General features: G+C 39.9%; 2 protein-coding genes across 3 annotated transcripts in view; one reads left to right on the top strand and one right to left on the bottom strand.

The window, feature by feature from the left end:
• Positions 1–318: 318 nt before the first annotated feature.
• FASTKD3 (FAST kinase domains 3) lies at positions 319–9,482 on the bottom strand. The gene is made up of 7 exons (XM_048076383.2): positions 9,354–9,482; positions 7,695–9,158; positions 4,578–4,663; positions 3,817–3,979; positions 3,245–3,314; positions 1,891–2,005; positions 319–605 (listed from the first exon to the last, which is right to left on the bottom strand). Exons 2-7 carry the CDS (start codon positions 9,127–9,129, stop codon positions 507–509), a joined length of 1,968 nt encoding a protein of 655 aa, XP_047932340.2. The 5' UTR covers positions 9,130–9,158; positions 9,354–9,482; the 3' UTR covers positions 319–506.
• The window catches only part of MTRR (5-methyltetrahydrofolate-homocysteine methyltransferase reductase), a 25,607-nt gene continuing 12,304 nt past the window's right edge, over positions 9,334–22,636 (top strand). Inside the window, exons 1-8 of one of the 2 annotated variants that reach the window (XM_048076379.2) lie at positions 9,334–9,465; positions 9,791–9,993; positions 11,659–11,844; positions 14,472–14,625; positions 15,107–15,224; positions 16,234–16,606; positions 18,322–18,444; positions 19,316–19,469. In XM_048076379.2, the coding sequence (XP_047932336.2) occupies positions 11,701–11,844; positions 14,472–14,625; positions 15,107–15,224; positions 16,234–16,606; positions 18,322–18,444; positions 19,316–19,469 (1,066 nt within the window). In that variant the 5' untranslated portion in view covers positions 9,334–9,465; positions 9,791–9,993; positions 11,659–11,700. Of the gene's footprint in view, positions 9,470–9,790; positions 9,994–11,658; positions 11,845–14,471; positions 14,626–15,106; positions 15,225–16,233; positions 16,607–18,321; positions 18,445–19,315; positions 19,470–22,636 lie in introns of both variants that reach the window. The other variant, XM_048076380.2, reaches the window with a different exon arrangement.

Below are 22,636 nucleotides of genomic sequence, written 5' to 3'. Positions count from 1 at the left end.
AGCACTCTACAACTCTTAACTATGTGCTATAAGCCAATGGTGCTTGTGCAGCTACTATAAATTTTAGTTTTATGAAACGCTTGGGAACTCATACGACCACCTATGAGTAATTTGCATAATTTCTTTTTATACTGTCAAGAAAAAAATATATTGGTAGGTAACATGGCACATTTTGTACATACAGCGACAGTTAGTATCCTTAAATAGCCACACCAGTCTATATAAAGTTGTGAGTTTGAACCAGTGAAAATAAAAGGGAAATGCAGCACTGACTGTTTGAGACTTTCATCTGTCCTGTAACAAATATTTACACAAAACTTAAGAAAATATGTTGCTCTTTATTACTCTTTACATGTCAATTCTTCCAAATATTGGAAGGTCACACATTCAGAAGCTGAAATCATCTTACATGGAGTTACTTAGAAAACAGAATTGCTCTTCCACGCACAATATGTGCACTTCAAGGTACAGGAGGTCAAGTTGTGAAGAAGTATTATTCCCAAGTGTCAGCAGCCAAGTCCATATGTGCGAGGAAAGATTTTTTTGTGTAGATATTCTGCCATTTTTCTGCTAGTGTTTAGACTTTCTATCTCAAAAAATGGAACCTGGAAATGAAACCAAAATAACCGCTGGAGATATCCTCTAATAAACAATTGGGTAAGATTAACTTTCATTAAACAGATGGATAATTTCACATCAAAAGAAGTTGTACTTTAAAATAAAACATTTAATCCTAAACATATTATTGACCCGTGAAACTTGGAAGAATTACCTGAAGAGAAGTTATTGCAAAGCAAAGAATGATATTGATTACAATTTATACTAAGTTAAATATAAAGTAGTCAGGCTTATGTGATAAGTGACTGTAAAGGGAAATAGGTATCTGAAAATCTAAAAGTGTTTTGGTCCAAAATATGTTTAGAGATAAAATTTTTTTTTCAACATTTGCCTATTTATTCAACAGGCAAAACAAAGTATGTACCCTGTTTTGTGAAAATTGTATTTATTATACCATTTTTTTTTTTAAAAAAAAAAACCTCTTGTTTTTAAACTCCAAATTCATATCTTTTAAAAAAGTATTTAACTGCAAATCCTGATCCAGGATCCTCTGGATCCTTAGGCGAGTCCAGAGGAGGGCCATGAGGATGATCAGAGGGTTGGAGCACCTCTCCTGTGAAGACAGGCTGAAGGAGCTGGGGTTGTTCAGCCTGGAGAAGAGAAGGCTCCAGGGAGACCTCACTGCAGCCTTCCACTACCTCAAGGGGGCCTACAGGAAAGCTGGGCAGGGACTCTGTGTAATGACAGGACGAGGGGGAATGGCTTTAAACTAAAAGAGGGGAGATTTAGATTAGATATAAGGAAGAAATTCTTTACACAGAGGGTGGTGAGGCACTGGCACAGGCTGCCCAGAGAAGCTGTGGATGCCCCATCCCTGGAGGTGTTCAAGGCCAGGCTGGATGGGGCTTTGGGCAACCTGGTCTGGTGGGAGGTGTCCCTGCCCATGGCAGGGGGTTGGAACTGGGTGATCTTTAAGGTCCCTTCCAACCCAAACCACCCAGTGATTCTATGATCCTACTGAACTCTTAACAAAGCATTTTCATTTAAGATTTGAACTGCAATCACTGCAGAGAAGTACGCTTTCAAGCAGCTACTATTTGTACAGGCAGGAAACACTAACTAATCCAAGAAAAAAGAAGGAACTTATGCAACAGACCTCCCAAAAGGCAAAAGTTAGGCAAAGAGAACACAATGCAGAAAGGACAAGATTATACCTGCCGTGGGACGTGCTTGCAACTACAATTTTAAGTATTATGTAGTAATCATTTTTCACTTGTTTTGTTAGCCATAGTCCACTGGCTCTGGATGCAAACTGCTGTCGCTGGACTTTACCTGCACAACTTTATAACCAAGTAACTGAAGATGCCTCTGTTTGATGGCTTCCTCTCCCAGCAGATTGTGGCTGTTAATACAGAACCTATTTCGACCATCGACACAGAGGGCAATTCTAAAATCAAACACAAGTATTATATATCAGAAAAAAAGTAAATCATTTTAGTTTACACAACTACTGCAGTCCCTAAGGATGAGACAATACCTCCTCTTATTCCCTAACACCTCCTACAATTAAACATTGTAGGATGGGAGTTACCTATTTTAGGCCAATATAAATCACTCAGTTTAAAGTTGGGGGACGGGGACTGAAGCTTAGTGAAACAGATCTGAAAAGCCTATTATATGCTCTAAATAAAAATTACTACACAAGTTAACAATAAGAGTGTGGTATTTTTAACACTATTATCGGTAAGCTGTTTTGAATTCTTCTAGTAGGAAAACTGAGCAAAATACTTGTCTCATCTCGAAAACATTTCAGTAGCTAACTTTATTCAACTTATTAGGGATTCAAGTTAAACCTGTGCATATGGTTGGCAGCATCATGGACTGCAACTATGCTTTTTCCTATTTGGTTACATAAAATTACATTGACTTAAAACAAAATTTGTTTATCCACTATAAAATATATTTTCAGTAGGTTAAATATATTGTGACTTTATTTATACATGAAAGCTGTAAGTTTTTAAAAAATTCAAAGCTCGTTTTCAAACATTTAGATTTTTGAAAGCATTTATGTTATTCTGTGAGCCTTGTGAATGTCAAGCTGGAGCAAACATAACCTCTTCAAAGAATTTTGCTTTATCCACAGAAGCACAGTTGCAAACACAGCACAGGCAGGTTGCCTAACTTCGTATCTAAGGTTTCTCAAAACAGTCCTTGTTTAACTTGTTTTTAAATACGTATGCATCTTTCGACGCAAACAGTGTCTGTAGCAACTATCCTCGTTACACAGGATCTCTTAGAGAAGAGCTTTTATGAACCTGGTTTAAACTATGCTAAATATTTTGCTTCTCAGTCAGAACAAATTTGTTTTTAGTTTGCAAGAGAATTAAGATCAAAATACACGAGTGTAAGTCAAACCAGGCTTACTTTGATCATGACTGTCACTGGGTAGAGAGAATAATTGTCTGAAAACTTATCGTCACGAGGCAAGACAATAAGGAAAAAGTGATCTCTCATTTTTACAAACTTTGCCCTTTTGCCAAAGGTTTCAGTGTGAAACTTCAACTCTGCTGAGTGCAAAATGCAAATGCAAAACTCCAATTAACTTTAATTTTGCTAGGGTTTCACTCTGGATGTTCTTTATCGATGTTTACCAACTTTTTAGCCATGGTTTCTTTTATTCTCTTACCGTCTGTGTACCTCCTCACATTGAGCAGCAGGCAAAACAAAGCCTTCTTCATCTAGTTTAATCTCAATATCTAGTAAAGATGAAAGGATAAGCAAAATTAAAACCCACTTCATGTAACAAACTGCTTACTGTAACTCTCCTGCTCTGGGCTGCCAACCTTTCAGCCCCCCATTTCTCTACTCATCACCAAAGCAGAGAGATCAGGCAATTGCCTCAGTGGCACTGTCTCATTTTGCTTTCACTATAAAAATTGTTTACAGGTTAAGTAAAAGGGGAGCTGACAGTAAAAATAAAGATCATATGTTAGAAGCTATTTTCAGTGCAGACTGGGTTTGTAAATTCCAAGTAATATTGTAGTTCTCTCTCCTTTCTCTCCTGAGTTTCCTCATTTTCAAACGTCCTACAGTTACCTTTTTATTCCATTTTACTTTTTCCATATTTGCAGTTAAGAATGCATACAAAGGGAATAAAATCAACCTCGTTTTATTTTTGGAAAGTAAAGTGAAAACAATAGAGTTTTGACAGTGTAAGTACACATTTCATTATGAAGCTGAAGAACTAATGTTACTTACCAACTATATAGAAATACGGTGTTGATACCTCTGATGCAAAATATATTCTTTTTTTCAGTAAATAAAGTAGTCCAGCCTTCACCCTTTTGAGGAGGTGAAAATCCAGAGAACAGTGAGGAGTGAGAAAGGCCTTTACTTGATACTTTGGAAGGAGTTTGGGACCCTATACAACGACAGAAAACTCAATCAAACTAAAGAAAAAGGGAGATAACCTTTTTGCAATTATATTAATGTACCAAAATGTATTCTGTGCATTTCAAAGCCATGTCTAGGGAGAGACTTGTAGTCTTCAGGTATGACCTGCTGGAAAGTTAAAAAACAAACAAAACAAACAAGCAAAAAAACTTTCCCGTCCCCCTAGAAAAAACACCAAAGCATCCTCGTCAAGCTTCCATGCTATCAAGCTGAACGTATCACTCATGAGAAATGCACAAGTGTTTCCATTCCCCTGCAGTAAGGCCAACATCCAAGTGGCTGATTTTTTACGTGCTCCAAGTCAAAAATAAGGGAATAATTGTTGGAAAAGTACTTGGAAATACACAGAATGCACTTAGTGCTAGTCAGTTCTGTCAAACATATACATGTATCAGTCAGTCAAACAGACAGAAATTCTTCATATTTTCACCAAGGAAAAAAGATGTTTAGCTGTTTTGTCCAACTCCAATGTTTTTATGGGAAAGAGTCTTCAGCTCCTATCAACAGGGCCCTAATGACCGCGCTGCCTCTTGTTAGCATCAGTTCTGATTTTTTATCTACCATACCTCATAAAACGGGCACTCCAGGGTAACGGTTAGAAAAAGCCGGGTTAACTGGGAGGCAACAAATCTGTCCAAACCAGGTGGCTGAGCTGAAACAACAATATTCAAGTTTTCAGGTGAATCTTCAGCAAAGTATCTTTACACATACCATCATGCAGAAGTTAGGAAAAGCAATTCATTTAAACGTGAAGAAAAGCTACTCGATCATTATCATCCTTGATGCTCACCCAAATGAACAGTAAGATCAGTTGTGAAATGATGTATTTAGAAAAATGAGGAAATGATTTACAGAAATACCGTCAACATAAAAAAAAGTACAAGCAGCAAGATCATGGTTAGGACTGTCAGATTCTTTCACACACAAAAAAAAGAGGATCTGAGAGATGCAAGATGTTCTCCAGGAAGGAATAAGCTTGAGTTGAAGTCTTGGAGAAACAGTCTGTTTCCTTCTTCCTGCATCCCCTCTCCCCAAGTTACATTCCCAGGATCTCACTGTTTCACTCAGGTTTTTTATCTGAAAGTAGTGGAGAATATTGAATGACTTCTGGAGATTTGTTTACAACTGTATACTTGAGGCATCTTTCACATTAAGTGCAAGGTATTACCATTGAATGGTAAAAAAAATAATGTAGGATAAGGTGCTAATCATGCCAGTCATCTTTTCAAGCTCCTGTTCTGAGCTTTAACCACTCTAGTGGAACAGCTTTATACTGACTTGAAAGAACACTCAAAGCAACTGGTACTCAGGTTTCTCATTTCCTAAGTCAGCTTGAGAACTTTAAAACACATTCTGGTTTGTAAGAGGGGAGGAACGTCTTCTTCCTAAAAAACAGCCGCTTAAGGTATTTCACATTGAAGAGATTAAAAATGAGTGACCTAAATTCCTAAACACTTTCAAAACTTGACCTTTTATAGAGTATTATTAACACAACAATCTTAGCTGAGATCCAGAGAAGGACCACATCAGATTCTAGACTAAAGCAATTTAAAGAGCAGGACAAGGGACCACTCTTTATGCCTTGATAAAACGTAAGCATTAGAATACAATTTACATTTTTACTTGGATACTTAGAAAACAAAAGACAGCAGTTAAGGACAGGCTGGTATGTTACATCCCTATTATGCTTTATCAGCTCATTTTAATTTTAATTAAGCCATAAATTATGCACTGCAAATTATTTTTTCTCAGCTTTATCCATTTACCCTTTTCAGTTTTCACAAGCTGATCATAATACAATATGAAAGACAAATAGCTAGTTGAAAGCAAAATTATAATACAATAATCTGTACCCTGGACATGGGACAGAACACTAAAGATGACAGCTAAAGTACACACCTGCTTCTATTTTGACCCCACCTGAAAAGTTGGACACAATACAGCCTAGCAGAAGGTAAAGGAATAAAGCTGTAGACTCACATGCATGTAATGGACCTTATTTGAATCACAAGGCAAAATTGTATTTCAAAAACACATTGTGTACTTCCAGAGATTTACAAATTCTGTGTCAGTAGTTGTAACATGCTTTTATCAATAACAGTAATTCAAATTCTTTTTGTACCAATGCTACACTTAACTTCTCTCTAACATTTGTATTATTCTCCAGAAAAGTTTAAGGATTTATATATATATTTCTAAACACAACAATACAGTTGGTCTACAGCTCCCTCACGAGGGGAGCGGAGGGGCAGGCGCTGAGCTCTGCTCTCTGGGGACAGCGACAGGACCCGAGGGAACGGCATGGAGCTGGGACAGGGGAGGGTCAGGCTGGGGGTTAGGGAAAGGTTCTGCACCCAGAGGGTGGTCGGGCACTGGGACAGGCCCCACAGGGCAGTGGTCACAGCACCGAGCCTGCTGGAGTTCAGGAAGCGTTTGGACAACGCTCTCAGACACATGGTCTGATTTTTGGGTAGTCCTGTGTGGAGCCAGGAATTGGACTTGGTGATCCTTGTGAGTCCTTTCCAACTGAGGATATTCTATGATTCTACGAACAATTAATTATTTCTGCAGTAACAGGTGAGTTTGCTAGTAACACATTTGCAAGCAAGCTCTGGAGTAGTTATTGTAACTTTTCTATCATATTATAATTCTGTCCCAAATTCAAAGGCTCTCAGCAGTTCTTCCTGACAATTGTGATCACATACCCTGAGTCAGAGCTTTGGGATAAGTGCTTTGGGCACACAGGAAGATATCCAGACATAAGGCTTATGCAAAGTCAGACTGTATCTTAACGAGACAGGGACTAAAATCTTAAATTTAATCAGTAGTGCACAACCAGGTGGTAATTCTTTTAGTTCATATCAGTACTACTAGTATTTGAATTGTTTTTTGAAATAGGTCCTTCCTTGGGCTAGCCCCTAGTAAAACACGTGAAAGCCAGTTCCAACCCTAAGGAGTATGAGATTTGTCCAAAGCTGCAAAGCAGAGGGGTGGCTGCACAATACAGACTAACAGTCAAGTCCCATGAGACACTATCCAGTGTCCTACCTTTATGCCACATCCCTCATGTGGCAGTCACGCTAACAATTTAGAGAAAAACAAATCCAGAATCACTAAAATATTTTACATCACTCATGTATCACTCCAAGTATCATCGCATCATCCACTTATCATTAAAAAATCCACCACTTTTGGTCTCAGTTTTGCTGGTTCCATAACCAGTCTCACTAGTCTTTCCAGCCCCATAGCAGCATCGCCTCACTTCAGTAAGAGTATTCACAGGGGTCACTGCATAGGCACAGAATTTTAAACAGACAAAAGTAACATATTTCTCAAATATTTCACTGAATAATTTAGCATTTATAACTTGTGTAAGATAAAGGACAACCATAGGGAACAGCACAGGGGCAGTCTTTTTTGAAAAGGCAGAAGGATTAACTGAAATAAAAATTTTCATGGCATTTCAAATCTCTGTGTAAATTCTGCTAAATGATACAACTGCAACTGTGATAAGGAAGCAACAACCTTCAGCCCCCTGATCACTATTCACAAGTCACCTTAATCAGGTCATTGGTGATTTGATGAGATTAGACAGATGCAAGCAATAACAAATGGGTGCTTGACAAGAGACAAACCATATAATAAGAGAGACAGAACACTGCACAAGAAACACTGCTCCTTACCTTGAAGATGTTGCAGAAAATAGGGACTAAATATTTTTGGCAGAAAATTTACTGGGTAACGCTGAATAAGGACACACGAGTGCAGCAGGTTCAGCAAGGTGTGAGGCTGAAACTGACTAAAACGAGTATGTAGTACAGTTTCAAGCTTCCTAAACAAGGAAGAAGCACTTGGAGGAAGATAGTTAAGAGTCCCAAATGGGACAATACACTCAGCAATCTGGCTGGTGGTAAATCTGTCAGCAACAGAAATGAAACATTCTGCCACTGCATCAAAAATAGGCTTGGAAAGTATTGTCTTTTGGCAGCAATACTGCATCACTTTGCTGACTGTTTCAGGATGCATGGTAGAGATGGACTTGGGAACGTGTGTTTCCAGTGCATCTGTAAAACTTTGTTCACGATGTCCAAAGCACAGGAAGGCATCCAGTACATTTACCAACTCATCATCTGTGAAATAAGGAACATGCTTCACAGAATGCTTACAGAGTGCTATGACTAAGGAAACTGCTCGAGTCTGTTGGAGAACCACCAGGGAATTCAGTATCATGCTCGTGAAATTTGGGCTTAGTTGGTCAGCTATGGCTAAAGTGGCGCTGTTCATTCTGTTTAGCAAGTCATGGTATTGTTCCCCTTCCCTGACAGTAGCCTGCAGCATTTTATAAACCATCGTCATTTCCCTAGGAGTCCAGTTCTCAGTGTCTTCTTCCTGTATGTGGTTCATGATTTGTCCCAGCGTTGCACAGCTGGGGCCTTCCAACTCAAGCAAACTCTCTGCGAGAGAGCACAGCTGTTCAACAGCCAGCTGTCTGGTGGCAAGCCGTTCTTCGCTCTCTGAGAGCAAGCTTGCCATCAGCGTGCTCTCCGGATCTATGCGCAGCTTTATCAAAGCCTGCAACGCGTTCAGCAGCCCGGCATTTGACAGCTTTGAGGCTTCAAATTCAAACTGAAAGCATAATGCCTTGAAGACTTCGTTCTCTAGCACTTCTTCAGGGTTCTTCAGGCCGTCGGCATCCACCTCAACTTCAGAAATCCTCTGCAGGGCCCCCAATGCCATAATATCAGACATAACTTCCAGAGAGCTGAGAAATTTAAAAATCTCTTTGGAGGTACTGAGGCTGTTCAACTTCCTGAAAAATACTTGTTCATCCATCCATCTGCTGTCAGCTTTAGGACCGCTCCTGGTGTCCCCACAAAGCTGCACGGTGTCATTAACAGAAAGAGCCTGTATCCGCAGCTGTACGTGGTTTTGTCGACAAAACATATACCTGGTCTTATCCCTGGAGCACAGTTCCCTCATGGCGACGGCGCTGGGGTTTGGGGGCTTGCGCTGCCCGCCGACGGACCTCAAACTTCTGCTGAGGGCCAGCAAAACCTGCCTGCTGGCCGGCGTGCCAGCTGAACAAACACGGATACTCTTCAGGCTGACCAAAGCCATGCTGGCCCGAGCGTGCCCTCAGCAGCCACCTAGGAGGAAACAACAGGCAAGTGTCGTTCGGCACGGCAGCGAAACGCACCCGAAACCCTTCCCGCAGCCCGGGCCGGCAGCCGGGCCGCAGCCCCCTCCCGCCCCGCCTGCTGCTGCTGCTGCTGCTGCTGCTGCTGCGCTTTTACTGCTTTTACTACTACTACTGCTGCTGTTGCCGAGGTCCGGTGCCTCACCTCCGCCGCCATCACGGGCACCGCGGGCTGCCGGGAGCTTCCGCCGCCCTCACGGCGCGGCTCGGCGCGGCCGGGCTCGGTACTGCGGGCGCCGTGCTCGGCCCCTGGACGGGTAGGTCCGTCGCCGCCGGGAATTCGGGAAAATGGCGGTTTTGGGGCAGAAATAGGGGTGACAGAAAAATCCTGGTGGCTCCGGGGGGTGGCGGGGCAGGACCGGGCGCTGGGAGCGCTGTGCGGGGCTGTGGTTGTTGCTGGGACTGCCTTAGTGCGTCAGGCACCGGCCCTCTTCAGGGGCAGCTCTAACCCTGAAAATACAAAAAAAATATTTCTTTCCGGTGCAGTAGGAGGTTTACTGTGCGAGTTTAATGATTTTTCGGAAAGAACTGCTGCTTGAGACTCCTTTTGGTGAAGCTCACGTGTCTTTGTCTTGGTTGCAGGGTGAAAGTTATTACGAACAAGCCTGCATCGTCTGAAAAAATGGCATTATATGCCATTTTTTGCCATTGACAATATGCCATTGACACGGCTCTGAAGCCACAGGTTCACAGCCCCGTTTGAAGCCCCACAGAAGAGTGTGAGGGTCCTGCAGAGGCATCGTGTGGCCCAAGTGGAAAACTGGTCATCCTTCTCTTTTTCTAAGGTATGAGAAAGAACATAGTAATAAAGAAACACCATTTCACCTTTATTGTTTTTTCTCTGCAGCCGGACATTGCCACCTGCTGACAAAGGAACAATCAGGTTGGAAACACAGCACATGACTGGGACAAACCTCTCTTACTGGAGGGATATGAGGGTAGTGAAAATGTATTTCATATGAACCTCCATAATTTCTGTGTAGTCAAATGGTAGTATTTCTTTTGTAAAAGGAGTGTGAGAAACAAGTCTGTTGATTATTTTGCTTGCACGTCTTTTTCTGTGCACATGAAGTCAGTTATTGGAATGAATTTAAATATTTTTAGATAAAATAATGTCAATTTAAAGTAAAAAATTGTGCTGGAAAATGTAATAGAAAAAATACAATGAAAGCCTTACATTTTTCTAGTAATTTTGTCTTTCATGGAATTCAGGTATGGTACAGACACTGTACTCTTAAGAAGCTGTCATTTAATTTTACCACTTTCGATTTAAAAGTGTGCTTTAAAAAAAACCTCAATATCATAATAGGAGATACCTCCCGCAATACTGTGGGGAGAAATATTTTGCCATATGAATATAGTATTCTTTTACTGTTTTCCCTGGAAGAAACAAGAAAAAAAAAGCTTGAAATTATTCTGCTACCGGTCTACGTAAATTGATGTGTGTAGCTAGTACACTGAATGCTTCATGTAGTTGAATCTGTGGGGGTGCCATAAGTGAAGTACAGCAAACTGGGCCCAAGCACATGAAAAAAAAAGTCACAAGTTTGGAACTGAAATGACTGAATTTTCATTCTAGGTATTTGAGTTCTACTGCAGCTCCCTAGCAGTAACAAAACACAGGCAGAAGATTAATTTGTAATATATGCACGAGAGATGTTTTAATTGTCTGTCTCATTCACTGCTTCTTGAAGTTGACCTTTTATATTCTGTCTGTGTCAAAATCATAAAAGCTTGAATGAGAGAATTTTTATGGGACAGGCAGATGGATAAAGATGTGCATCTCATTCCTCCTACTTCTTGCAAGAGTTTGGGAAGGAGTGGAATTTTACACTACAGAAGATTTCTTTAAGATTTATTTCTCATTTCAAGAAAAAATATCTAAAACAAGCTCTGTAGTTGTATAAGAAGCTCCTTTTTGGAACAGGGAATGAAAATAAAGCCTGTGTTTAAAAATGTAGACATAGAGAATGACATATAAGAGCATTCAGGTAAAAAATGTCGATTTCAAACAAGAAGAAATTAAGAATTAAAAACATTCGTCAAATGTTGTAGTTTGATGTCACCAAATCTATGTATTTTGTTCTTTTCAAATGCATCTCAGAAAGCTGACTAAAGCAATCAGTGACTTAAAATGGAAAATAAAACTTACGTGATACTGTTTTCATGATTTTTTTCTCTATTGCATTGCTTAGAGACTAGGTTCTTAGCTTGGTATACTGCAATAATATTGCAATATCAAGGCAGTACAGCACACTTAACTGAATCTTTCACACCCTGTCCTGCAAAGCCTAGTTGTTAGAAAAGGCTTCTCTTCAGAGTAGATGCCCTATTTCCAAATCAAACATCACTGCTATCCTTTTAAAGTATCTCTTTTTCATCTAATAAACAGGGCAAAATCTTGCCGTTCTGCATGTAGTAAATTTGCCTCTTCTTTTTTTCCCCTGCAGTGTCTTAAAAAATAAAATTAAAAAAGTACCCTGTTTTGGAAAATGTGCTGTGATTTAAAAAGGAGGTTTTTGCTCCTCTATGCAACACAAAAAGGGCAGGCAAAAGCCATAGCTGAGGAAATATGGCTGCAAGCAGGTGCCCGCGGATTTGAAGCTGATATGCACTGTATAAGTGAAATGGACAAGGTGAGATACTCCATCCTGTTTTGAAAAATAGTTATTTAAGAGCTGCATTTTTCTTCATGTGCTTGAGTGGTGGCTGTTAATAACAGTGAAGTCTGAGCACATTTATCTACCTAAAATACGTCATCTATTTTTAAATTTGCAGGTTTTATGAATCAGTAACTGGGATCGGTACTCATGATAGCCTTCTGCCAAATCTTTCTGATGATTTTTCTTACTAGAACAGTAAATGAGTATACGTGGTCTCTGTTTCTAACATCAGCACAGTGACTTCTTGAAAGCTAATTATGTGTGCAGTACTGAATGAATTCAGTATTCACTAGTCAACTTTCCTGTCAGTAGAAATGATTATTCAGGTTTTCTTTTTTACTGTTCTTGTTATGTTGGGGTCCTGTGTTCTGTCTATCATCTTGACCTTTTCTTGGGTCTTGTTGAGTTATTTCGCATATGGGCTCACTCCATTTCATGCTGGATATGCTCCAGATATGTTCTAGAAAAATAAAAAGCTTGGCTGGAGCAAGGAAGTGGCTTTTTATTGTTGAGACTTATACTCCTGTTATTCAGGAGTATAGGTCTGAAAGTGTTAGTGTCTGTAACTGAAAGCACTGTGGACTCTTAATTCCTTTCATAAAGTAGGTCCTCAAAAAACTTAAAAAGGCAAACAAACAGAACTTGACAGCCAGGTATTTCAAATAAGGTAAGCGGAAATATCACCTAAAAGATTTTTTTTTCATGCATTGGAAAATTTGAGAAGCTTATAGAAATATTTTTGTTCCATTTTAGCAAGTTTCTTTCTTGGGGACAGACTTTGTTTTGTAGCTGGACATCTGCTTTTGAATGAATGTTTTCCGAGTATGTAGCAAAGTCTTACAAGGAGACTTAACACTGCGTTAAGGGAACGCTGCAGCAGGGAATGTGAAGATTCTTCTTATATTCTTCCATTTCATTTCTTCTGTATTTGACAGCTTCGGAGATTAGTTTCAGGAAGGCAGCAGACAGAGTATTTCTAGCCCTGTTAGTGGCCTGCACTTGAATAAATCTAGTTTGTCAAATTTGGCAAGACAACTCAGAGCAGGGAGTTATTGATGGGGTATAAAGATGCACTGAATTGAGACTGTGAGAATTAAGCACTGAAGAAAAAAATCTACAGCTTTACAGATTTCATTGCTTAAGCTTTTCCTTTGTCTTCACTGTAAATAAAGAGAACTTACAGAAGTGTAGGTGTAACTAGAGAAGGGAAGGCAGGATGACAGTTTACATGAGCAAGTACTTGCTTGAGTTGTGTGACCTCTTGTGAATTCCTCTGAGTAGGTTAGACCTGACAGCTTACTCCACAACCTGCATAGTTCAAAGAGGTGTGTGCGTGCATGAGGTCGGAAGTGAGATGCTTCTGTTTTGTCCATACTAGTCAGTTAGAAGGCTCGGCCCTTCTTTATGCATTTCTTGGGTATTTCTCTTAAACTCTTCACGTTTGCTAAGGAGAACGTAGTGGAGCAAGCAAGAATTTAATGAATTAATCATAACTCTGTTCTAATACACCAGCTTTTTCTTTTGAAGCTTTTATCTTTTTTTTTTTTTTTCATGGGACACAATTTTATGTAACATTTTTGTGATACCATTAGGCCCTTGCATTTTGTACTTGAAGAATTTACTTTTATTTGTTAATGCAATAGTCACCTGTGGCAGTGCACTGAAGTTCTTGTACTTACTAAATTAGCTGTGAAAGCTCTGCAAATCCAAGTTACTGGAAGCTCAGGAATTAGTGGGTACTTGGAGTTTGCTTGAACTTGTAAAAGACAAAACTGTTTTGGAATGTCCCTGACCGCAACTCACTGAAGTCTGGCAGAGTACCTGAGAAATGTCCTTGCATGCTTATTCATGCTTCCTCTTCTGCTTCTCTAGACCCCTGCTGTTGGACACTACCACAGGCAGGATGCTGTTTGAGGTGGCAATTTAAGTTGCTCCTTGCAACTGTTCCTAGGCTCTTCAGGAAAGTTGTGGAAAACAATAACAACAGCAAAACCACTTGATAATGTGTTTCTTTGTGTACCTAACCTTTCTGGATTTCAGATGTAAAGGGTAACCTCCACATGCCTTGAGAAGGAGATAAAATTAAAGTGATTTATTAAGTGAAGTGTTTAGAATAAAACTCAAACCCTGAAGTTTTGAAATTCAGTCCTGACACTGCCTGGAACAATTAAATAGTATTTCTTGCAGTCTTTGTGTATATTTTCTCATATTTCTACTGTTTTATTGGAATGCTGGGAGTGAGTTTAAACTGAAACCAACATGGAGTAGTTGGAGGAGGTCGGGTCGCTTCTTATGGCAAAGGGCAGGCTAAGGAGTAACCTAATGGTTCACATGCTTTCTAGTAGTCAGACTACCATTTTTCTTCTGTTCATGTGGTTCTGTACCTTAGATTAATAAACAAAGTTACAAACAAGATTACAGTTTGCATCCACAAAAGAACTTGTAATTACGTGAAAGCGTTTCTGTGGTTTAATACAGGTAAAATGAGATTAAATGCTTTTCTATGTACCTTTGGGAAAAGGAAAAGAGGAAAATAATATGCAAGGCCACAAATACGTATCAAATGGTGCCTTATAATTTGCTTGTTCTGTTCATTGTAGTATAACTTGGAAGGAGAAAAGGATCCTGTAGTTATTGTTATTTCCACTACTGGTACTGGAGACCCACCAGACACTGCCCGCAAGTTCGTTAAGAAAATTCAGGATAAGAACTTGCCACCTGATCATTTCGCACACCTCCAGTATGGATTGTTAGGTGATGTAGTGTTTTGTATATTATTGCATATAACATACATACATAACACACGTACATAAATATAATTTCTTTTGATAATTCACATACAGCTTATCAGCTTCACTCTAATTATTTTAGCTCCTTGCATTTTCCTGTAAGAATGGTCAGTGTTTTTTTTTAAGCCCCTATCTAAAGTGGCATTATTCTGAAGTGTTAAATTTTTAAAGCAAAGTATTGTCGAGTAAATTCTACTTCTTAGATTTGTGAAGGAAGCACGACTTTTTCAACAGTGCTTTGGGACAAACACAGATTTTCTTTCTTTTCTTTCTTTTCTGTTTAAGTCATAAAAGTGTCGTCATTACATGCGTTTAGATATATCAGGTTATCCTGCTTGCCTGCAAGAAAATCTTGTATTTTAATTTTAGATCTTTATTAGGTCTTTGTCTGTGTAGCCTGTGTGGCTGGCTGACTGACATGATTTCTCTTTCCTTGTATTTGCTAGGGCTGGGAGATTCAGAGTACACGTTCTTTTGTAATGGTGGAAAGACAGTAGACCGACGACTTCAAGAACTTGGTGCCCAGCACTTCTACGATACGGGATTAGCAGATGATTGTGTAGGGTAAGAACTGAATGAGTTTTGCATCTTGGATAAACAAAATCCATAATTAGATATGATTTTTGCTAAATGCTTTGAACTCTTGAAATCAACTGAGTCTGATAACTCAGTGCTTCCTAGGCATGATTCCTAACTGAACCTATGCTATTACAGTCTTAATTGCAGTTAAATGGAACTGCATTTTTAAAGTCTGAGCAAGCGTCTGTAATGCCTGTAAAAATGGATGGCATTCAGCAGTTTTAGAAATTAAGTAATTTGGAATAAATAGAGGCTTTTTAAAATTTTGTCCAAGATTACTGAAGTAAATAAAAGTAGTTCCATAGCATGTGTGCATTTTTTAATGTTTTCTTCATTTTGCGTAAAACAGCCTTTTCTTGTAAAGGAATTATATAAGGTTTTTAAATTAACCATAGAAGAATAATGTAAAAGAACAACTCCCTTTCTATTCTGTTATTCTTTCTGGCCAGTAGGCTGCAGTCTTGGCTTGCTTATTTTGAAGTACAGATTATAATAGTTCTGTTCATGATGACACAAGACAATTGAACACAAATGTTGCCATAATCGTAAAACTTTTATCTTGTGTTCTAAAATAGTAAAAAGTGGAACGTTATATTGTAAGATACTGATGTTGCTGTTACACAGTGAAAAGTTTCAGGTTTTGCTGTTATCCTTTCTGTCATGAAGTTCAGCATTAGAAAATAAAAATGAGAAACTGGAAAGTGAGCCTCTTATATACTGCAGACTCCATAAATTTACATAGCATTAATAATTAAATGCAAATACTTGATTTAACAAGTTGTTCTAATAACAGCTGCAAATATATATAAAAAAGAAAATAAATGGTGTATTTTTTTCTTTAACTTTTTTGCTCTCTTCATCATTTATAAATTAACAGTCCAGAAAATCACAATGAGACCATTCCTCTTTACCCTCTTTCTCTCTCCCCTTCTCTCTCTCTCTCTCTCTCTCTCTCTGTTTTCTTTTTCTCTTTTTTCTTCTCTTTCCTCCCCAGGTTAGAACTAGTGGTTGATCCTTGGATTGATGGACTTTGGCTTGCCCTCAAGAAAGTGTTTCTATTGCAGAAAGAGAAAGAAGGCATGAGCAACGATGTTAGTGCTACTTCTAGCGCTCTCTCTGCAGCCGCACTCGTTGGGCATGAACTAAACTTAAGCCCAGAAATACAGAACTTGAAACTAGAAGATGAGGGAGATGCAAGTTCCGATGTTTCATCGCAGAAACCAGTTGACATCAATCTTCTGGCTTCAGCTAAAGATACAGAACCTTCACTTGTTCACTCTGTCCCTCCCATCTCTCAGGCTGCTCTTAATATCCCTGTCTTGCCACAACAATATATAGAGGTGCAGTTTCAGGACACCCAAGGTGAGGTAAGGAATTTTGAAGTTTGAATGGTGAAAATCTCTTGTCCTGGCAGGATAATGAGCTCAAAAGAACAAGAGGATACATATCTACAGGAAATACATCCCTGAACACGGGAATTTTATTAATTGTAAGTGAAAAGTCCATTTATATGGTAAGAATGTAGTCCTTAACCATATGAGTTAAGGAGACTGATGTTAAAGTATAGAATCGTAGAATATCCTGAGTTGGAAGGGACCCACAGGGATCATCAAGTCCAACTCCTGGCTCTACACAGGACCACCCGAAAATCCAACCGTATGTCTGAGAGCGTTGTCCAAACGCTTCTTGAACTCCATCAGACTCGGTGCTGTGACCACTGCCCTGTGGGGCCTGTCCCAGTGCCCGACCACCCTCTGGGTGCAGAACCTTTCCCTAACCCCCAGCCTGACCCTCCCCTGTCCCAGCTCCATGCCGTTCCCTCAGGTCCTGTTGCTGTCCCCAGAGGGCAGAGCTCAGCGCCTGACCCTCTGCTTCCCTTGCGAGGGAGCTGCAGGCCACTGTGAGGCCTCCCCTCAGTCTGCTGTAAGCTGAAGTATAATTTAACTAAATAATAATTTGATAAAGGAATGGCACTGCAGTGCCGGGAATGGAAGAATTAAAATCATCAGTATTCAATTCATTTGTTATAAATAAATAATCCATCATGTTCAGACAGTGAAAATGTCTTCCTGTGGAAAGGAGTATAGTACAACCTCAGTTCAATTTTTTAGTATTTGCAGAATGCCATGAGAGGGTGTAAAATTCTTCCAAAATACCGCTGCATTTTTAGTAACTTAAACTTGTCCATATGTGATCATAATTTTGCTCTTGCAAACGCAGTGTGCACTGCAGATCAAAAGTCAGTGTGCTTTCATTATGAAACCATGTAGAACCAAGTCCTGCTGTACAAAGAAAAGAATTAGCATAAGCTAGTGATCATTTCCAGTTGGTAAATTTAGTGTTCAGAATGAACTGGAAAGTGTGACTCAAACTTTTCTGATTGCTTGCCAAAGGACAGATGTTTTGGTTATCTCCTCAAGGGAGCGGTGAAGGCTGGCTGCCATGTAAGGGACGGGGAGACAGTAGCTGAGCGTGGTAACAGCCAAGAGGGCAGGGGCCCTGTTCCCCAGCACTCAAGCAATGCCAGCCAAGCGATGGCAGCTGGGATCAGCCAAAAGTGCAGATTATCAGGCAAGTCTGTGGGAATGAGGCAGATCTGAAGCTGAGCTGTTGAGTTAAACGATCCAAATTACTGAAATGAAGATTTGTGATTTAGAGGTTCCCTTTGAGTACAGACTAACGCTCAGGTTGAAAGCGGTGCTAACAGTGCTTAAAAAGAGGGGCTGGTCACTAACCCATAAAATGAAATTGGCTGTTTTTAAGACGGCTTGATAAAGGAAACGACTAACTTCATTTTATAATAGCTTAGGCCCATTGGGCTGTTAAAGCTTATGGACCTTTTAATAGTTGAATATATGCCTTGTACTACTTAGATACGATTTTTAAAAATGTAGAACAAAACACTCTGTGTGTGTGTGTATAGATACAGAAGATGCGTGTTTTTCCTCCTCATTGTCTTGAATTGTTTTCTAAGATTGTTTCAAAAAAAAAAAGTGCCAACAGTAATTCCTGTATATTATACTAAGCCGTTTTTCAGCTACTTTGCATTTTTTAATGTAAGTTTTTACGTCCCCTTTTTCAGAATCCACATCTGTCCTCGCTGATTTCAGAGGGAACAACCTTCAAAGTGCCAGTTACAAAAGCAGTCCAGCTCACTAGAGAAGATGCGATAAAAACTGCATTGCTTTTAGAACTCAATATTGCAGTAAGTTAGTGGTGGATTTTTTCTTTTATAAGTGGGCAAAAATGTAGGGTAAAGAGCATGTGTGTTATGGATAATAACTGGGGGAAAAAGATTTGATGGCTTAAAAAGAAAAAAAGAATTCCCTCTAGAACAGGGTGATGTCAGCTTAGGCTGACATCAAAAGCCTGATTTGTTCACTGAAAGACATGGCTCCAAAGAAGCCAGAACTTTACGGAAGTTGTACATTCAATACCATATCCATGGAATAACCATGGATGTGGTATTGAATTAAATATGCAACCTACAAAATACTCAGAAACTCTGTATAGTAAACCGTGGTTATTCCTTCTGGTAGGTAATCTACACAAGTAGTAATTTGACTAGTATAAGCAAGATGTAAGAATCCTTAGTTCATTATCTTGGAGCTTTTGAGATCTGCTTCATCCTCTAGAATTCATTTGTTCTGACTTCTTAACATAGTACTTAAACCGTTAACTTCTGTTACCCTAGATGTATTCTGTGTAAGGACTTTATTTCTCTGTTCTTCTCAAACCAGAAAACAAAGTACATCGGTAGTTAATGATGTGGGCTGATTGTATAACACCTCCTGTTAATGAGTAATTTTTCTGTTTAGACTGCTCAGTGGCTTTTATTAAAGTGTGTACAAATATTTTAACCAGACGAGGAAAAGTTTTTCTAATCAGTAGTTAAAGCAGCAAGGAAAACATGAGTATTAGTTTCTGATATCATCCAGAAAGAGTCCTAGCACAGAGCAAAAAAAAACATACCTCATGCGACTGTGATAGCAGGAAGATTGCTGTTAGGCATAGGGATGCTGTTGTCTTTGGTTTATCCTGCAATTTTGTGGTAATGATTTCATATTTTTAAACAGAATACAGCCTTTGACTACCAACCTGGAGATGCTTTCTGTGTAATATGTCCCAACAATGTCAGTGAGGTGGAAGAACTTCTTCACATCTTGGGACTTTCTCAAAGAGGAGAGTGCTTTGTTTGTGTAAACGTTAAGCAGGACACTAAAAAGAAAGGTAAGGTGTGATGCACTGGTCATGATCGAGTGTTCCTTTGTGTGTTAGTAGTAGTTGGTATGCATATTTCTCAACATTTTTCAGTTCAGTACTGGAACGCAGCTGTCATTTTGTAGAGGCATTTCAGAAGTCAGAGATATGTTGGCAAGAGAGGACACAAAATGCTGCTGCTTGTTTTTACTGCAGATGAGTTAACTTACGAATGGGAACTTTAGTCTGCTGTTGGGGTTCCTCTGTGCGCCTTCATGTTTGTGGAGGTAAACCTTTAAGCATATAACCTAACATTTCTAAGTAAAATTTCTCCTTGTACAGCACTTCACATTCGTCTGCCTTACATCCTGGGAGGGCTGCACTCTCAGAGCAGAAGATTTAGTGCTGCTGCAAGGTGCCTTTTAAGGGGCTTGTTGCCCTATGTGTATCCGTTTTATGGAGTCTTTACGGTCTCACTCAGAAAGGGTAGCTACAGGTTCAAGGTATGCCCATGTACTGCCAACTGGACCTGGCAGAATTCCTATCCTCTTGCCGTGCAGTTGGTGTCGTAATGGTGCTGCTGAGTTGTGCCTTCAGTTCTGCAGGATGGGGTAGGGTTCGATGTTACTCTAGTCCATGGGTAAATCGGTTCCCACTGAAAGATTTCCTGGATCATTGAGAGCTGCACAAATTGTCCTTTAAGTGTGAGATGTAAATGCCCCCTGTTTCTGGCCTTGGTCAGTAACACAGTTGTTAATGAGGTGGGTTTATATGGCAGTCCAAGTCATACCATTTCCATCCACTGTCCCCACGTAAGGCTTGTTACAGTGTAGAGGGTGCATGAAAGCTCTGGTGGTTGCAGGGGTTAGGTTTCTTGCTCCAGTAGCTGACCTCTGGGGGTCGCCAGTTGGGTTTGGTGCAGTGTAAGCTGCTGGTCCCTGTGCTGGGGATGAGCCCAGTGTCTGCAGAGACGATCTGGCTGTTATCCAGCCTCTTGGTGCTGGTTCCCCTCCCCCTGCATCCTACCACTTGGGGAGCCTGTTTGCACTTGTTCCTTTGCAGCAGACGCCCCTTCCAAAACAAAAAGAGTTCCAGGAAAGTACCAGCTTTTTAACAGAGATCTTCCTTCAGATCAGGGCTGCTCTTGTGCACCCCCAATCTCTAGACAGGGTCACCTAGTCCAGGGCCCCCAGACAGCTTGCCACAGGCAAGCAGCAAGAGGTCGGGTGTGGTGGAGGGATTCCTCAGGTATTCTGTTTGCATTATTTACACTTTCAAAGAGTCAAGTACAGCTTCAAATGAAACAGTTGGAGGAGGCAGGGGAGGGCTAAAAGCATCAGATCTTCATAGGAAGGTGGGCTTGAAATTTGGTCCCTCCCGAAAGCTAATTTTTCAGAACAAATTGGAGCCTTGCTACCTGGCTGCATAAAACTTGAATCTCTGTAAGTTGAGGACATGTTCAAAATGAGTCTTCTTCACTAGGTACAAAGACGTGCTCTTTCCTGTCTGCCCACAGTAGCTCCCTTTCTTTGCAATCATTGATGTTGCAGGAAGGGTGTAAAGCTGTCCGACCAGGGCATTTTGAGTTCATGAGCGTCAGAGCACTTTGTGTGTGGAACAGAGGCTGTGTAGCCAAGTGAACATAGCTTCACTTCCTGATTTCCCTTGTATAACAAGATCTAACTGTCCTTCCTTGGCAAGATCGAGAAACGCCAGTAAAATAATGGTTTTAAATATTGAATATGAGTGGTCTCATCCTAAATGTCAATAATCCAGGTGCTTGCATCTCTGAGCGCTTAATACAGCACAAGTCAGGAAAAAAGATGAAACTAAGACATAATTTATTACCTTTTTTTGCCATGTCTTGTATTTGTATGTAAAATGTCATGGCTGTTTATGAATCTTAATAAATAGTAATGGAAAGGAAGATCACAGCACTGCATTGTAGAACAAAGAATCAAAGTTCTTGGTTCTGCTCTCGAGTCTTCTGGGTGACCCCAAAGCAAGCCATGCTGACTTTTTACATGTCTTGTATACCAGGCCAGAATCACATCTGTCATCTTTGTTGGCAAAAAGGCAGTTGCTCCACTAAGGAACTTAATTCCAATTGCTTCAACTCTACTTAAACTAGCAGTTCAGCCAAATTACTGTCAGATACAGAGTTTTTATTCAGGAAAAGTCATCATGGAACAAGCTCCCCAGTCATCCCTAGAAAGGGGAGAAACAGAGGGGGTGGAGTTTGAACAGCAAACAAAGCTATTTTGATCTAGCAAGTTGCTGCTGATCCACTGGCCTCCAGTCATAGATTAGACACAATTATGAACTAAGTTTAGTACTAAGCCCAAATTTGTTTCTTTGGAGCTGTGCTGGTGGGCAGAGACTCATTAAGTTAACTCTAACATCATTACTTGCTCTTGCATATCCCTACCAAAGGCTTAAGCAGTGTAACACAGCTTCACAATTCCTGGCAATATTCCAGAGTCGCTTTCCTTCTGAGATGGTTGTCCCTTCAACTGTTTTCACTTTACTGAGGAATTTGCAGTCAGTGTTATGGCTGTGGATCCTCTAAATGAAGATAGCTGAAAAGCCTGGGAGAAGTGAGGAGTATAGACAGAGGGACCGTGCATCAGATGCATTTGCAAGACTTACCAGGAACTCCCCTGAATTCTGTTTTTACAACCTCTTTATTCAGCCTGTGAATTCTCTGATGAAGTACGTGAGATCAAGTGAGGGGACAGAACAGAGAAATTATCTAGCAGTCTGGCACATAGTCTGTTGGGCAAATACTGCTTTCCCGTAGTTGTCCTTCATTGTACGTATGAGCATCCTTGAAAGAGGATTAAGTACTTAATTTTGAAATGCTGTCAGCGTGTTCAAGAAAAAGTTCATATAAATATGAAAATGGATGCTTCTTTCGTGCATTTTGTCAATCCTCTTACTGTCTAAAAGTAAATTTTGTTCTTTTTAGCAAGAGTTCAGTCAAGTAATGCTGATACAAAAACATAATTTAGCAAGGGTATATGGATATATTCGTAGACCAAATTTTATTAAAGGACTCTTGAAAACAGAAAAGTACAGTAAGAATGAGTAACTAGAACTTGAAGCCAAGAAACAATATCAAGAGAAATCCCAACATGCAAGTGGGGTCTGTAAATTAAACAATTTGGGACTTGCAGACCTTGTTAATAAGTTTTGTC

This window comes from Anser cygnoides, chromosome 2, assembly GCF_040182565.1.
Source record: "Anser cygnoides isolate HZ-2024a breed goose chromosome 2, Taihu_goose_T2T_genome, whole genome shotgun sequence".
NCBI classification, from domain to species: Eukaryota; Metazoa; Chordata; class Aves; order Anseriformes; family Anatidae; genus Anser; species Anser cygnoides.
The sequence above is the reverse complement of the archived record's forward strand: the minus strand, read 5'-3'. Positions and strand labels throughout refer to the sequence as shown.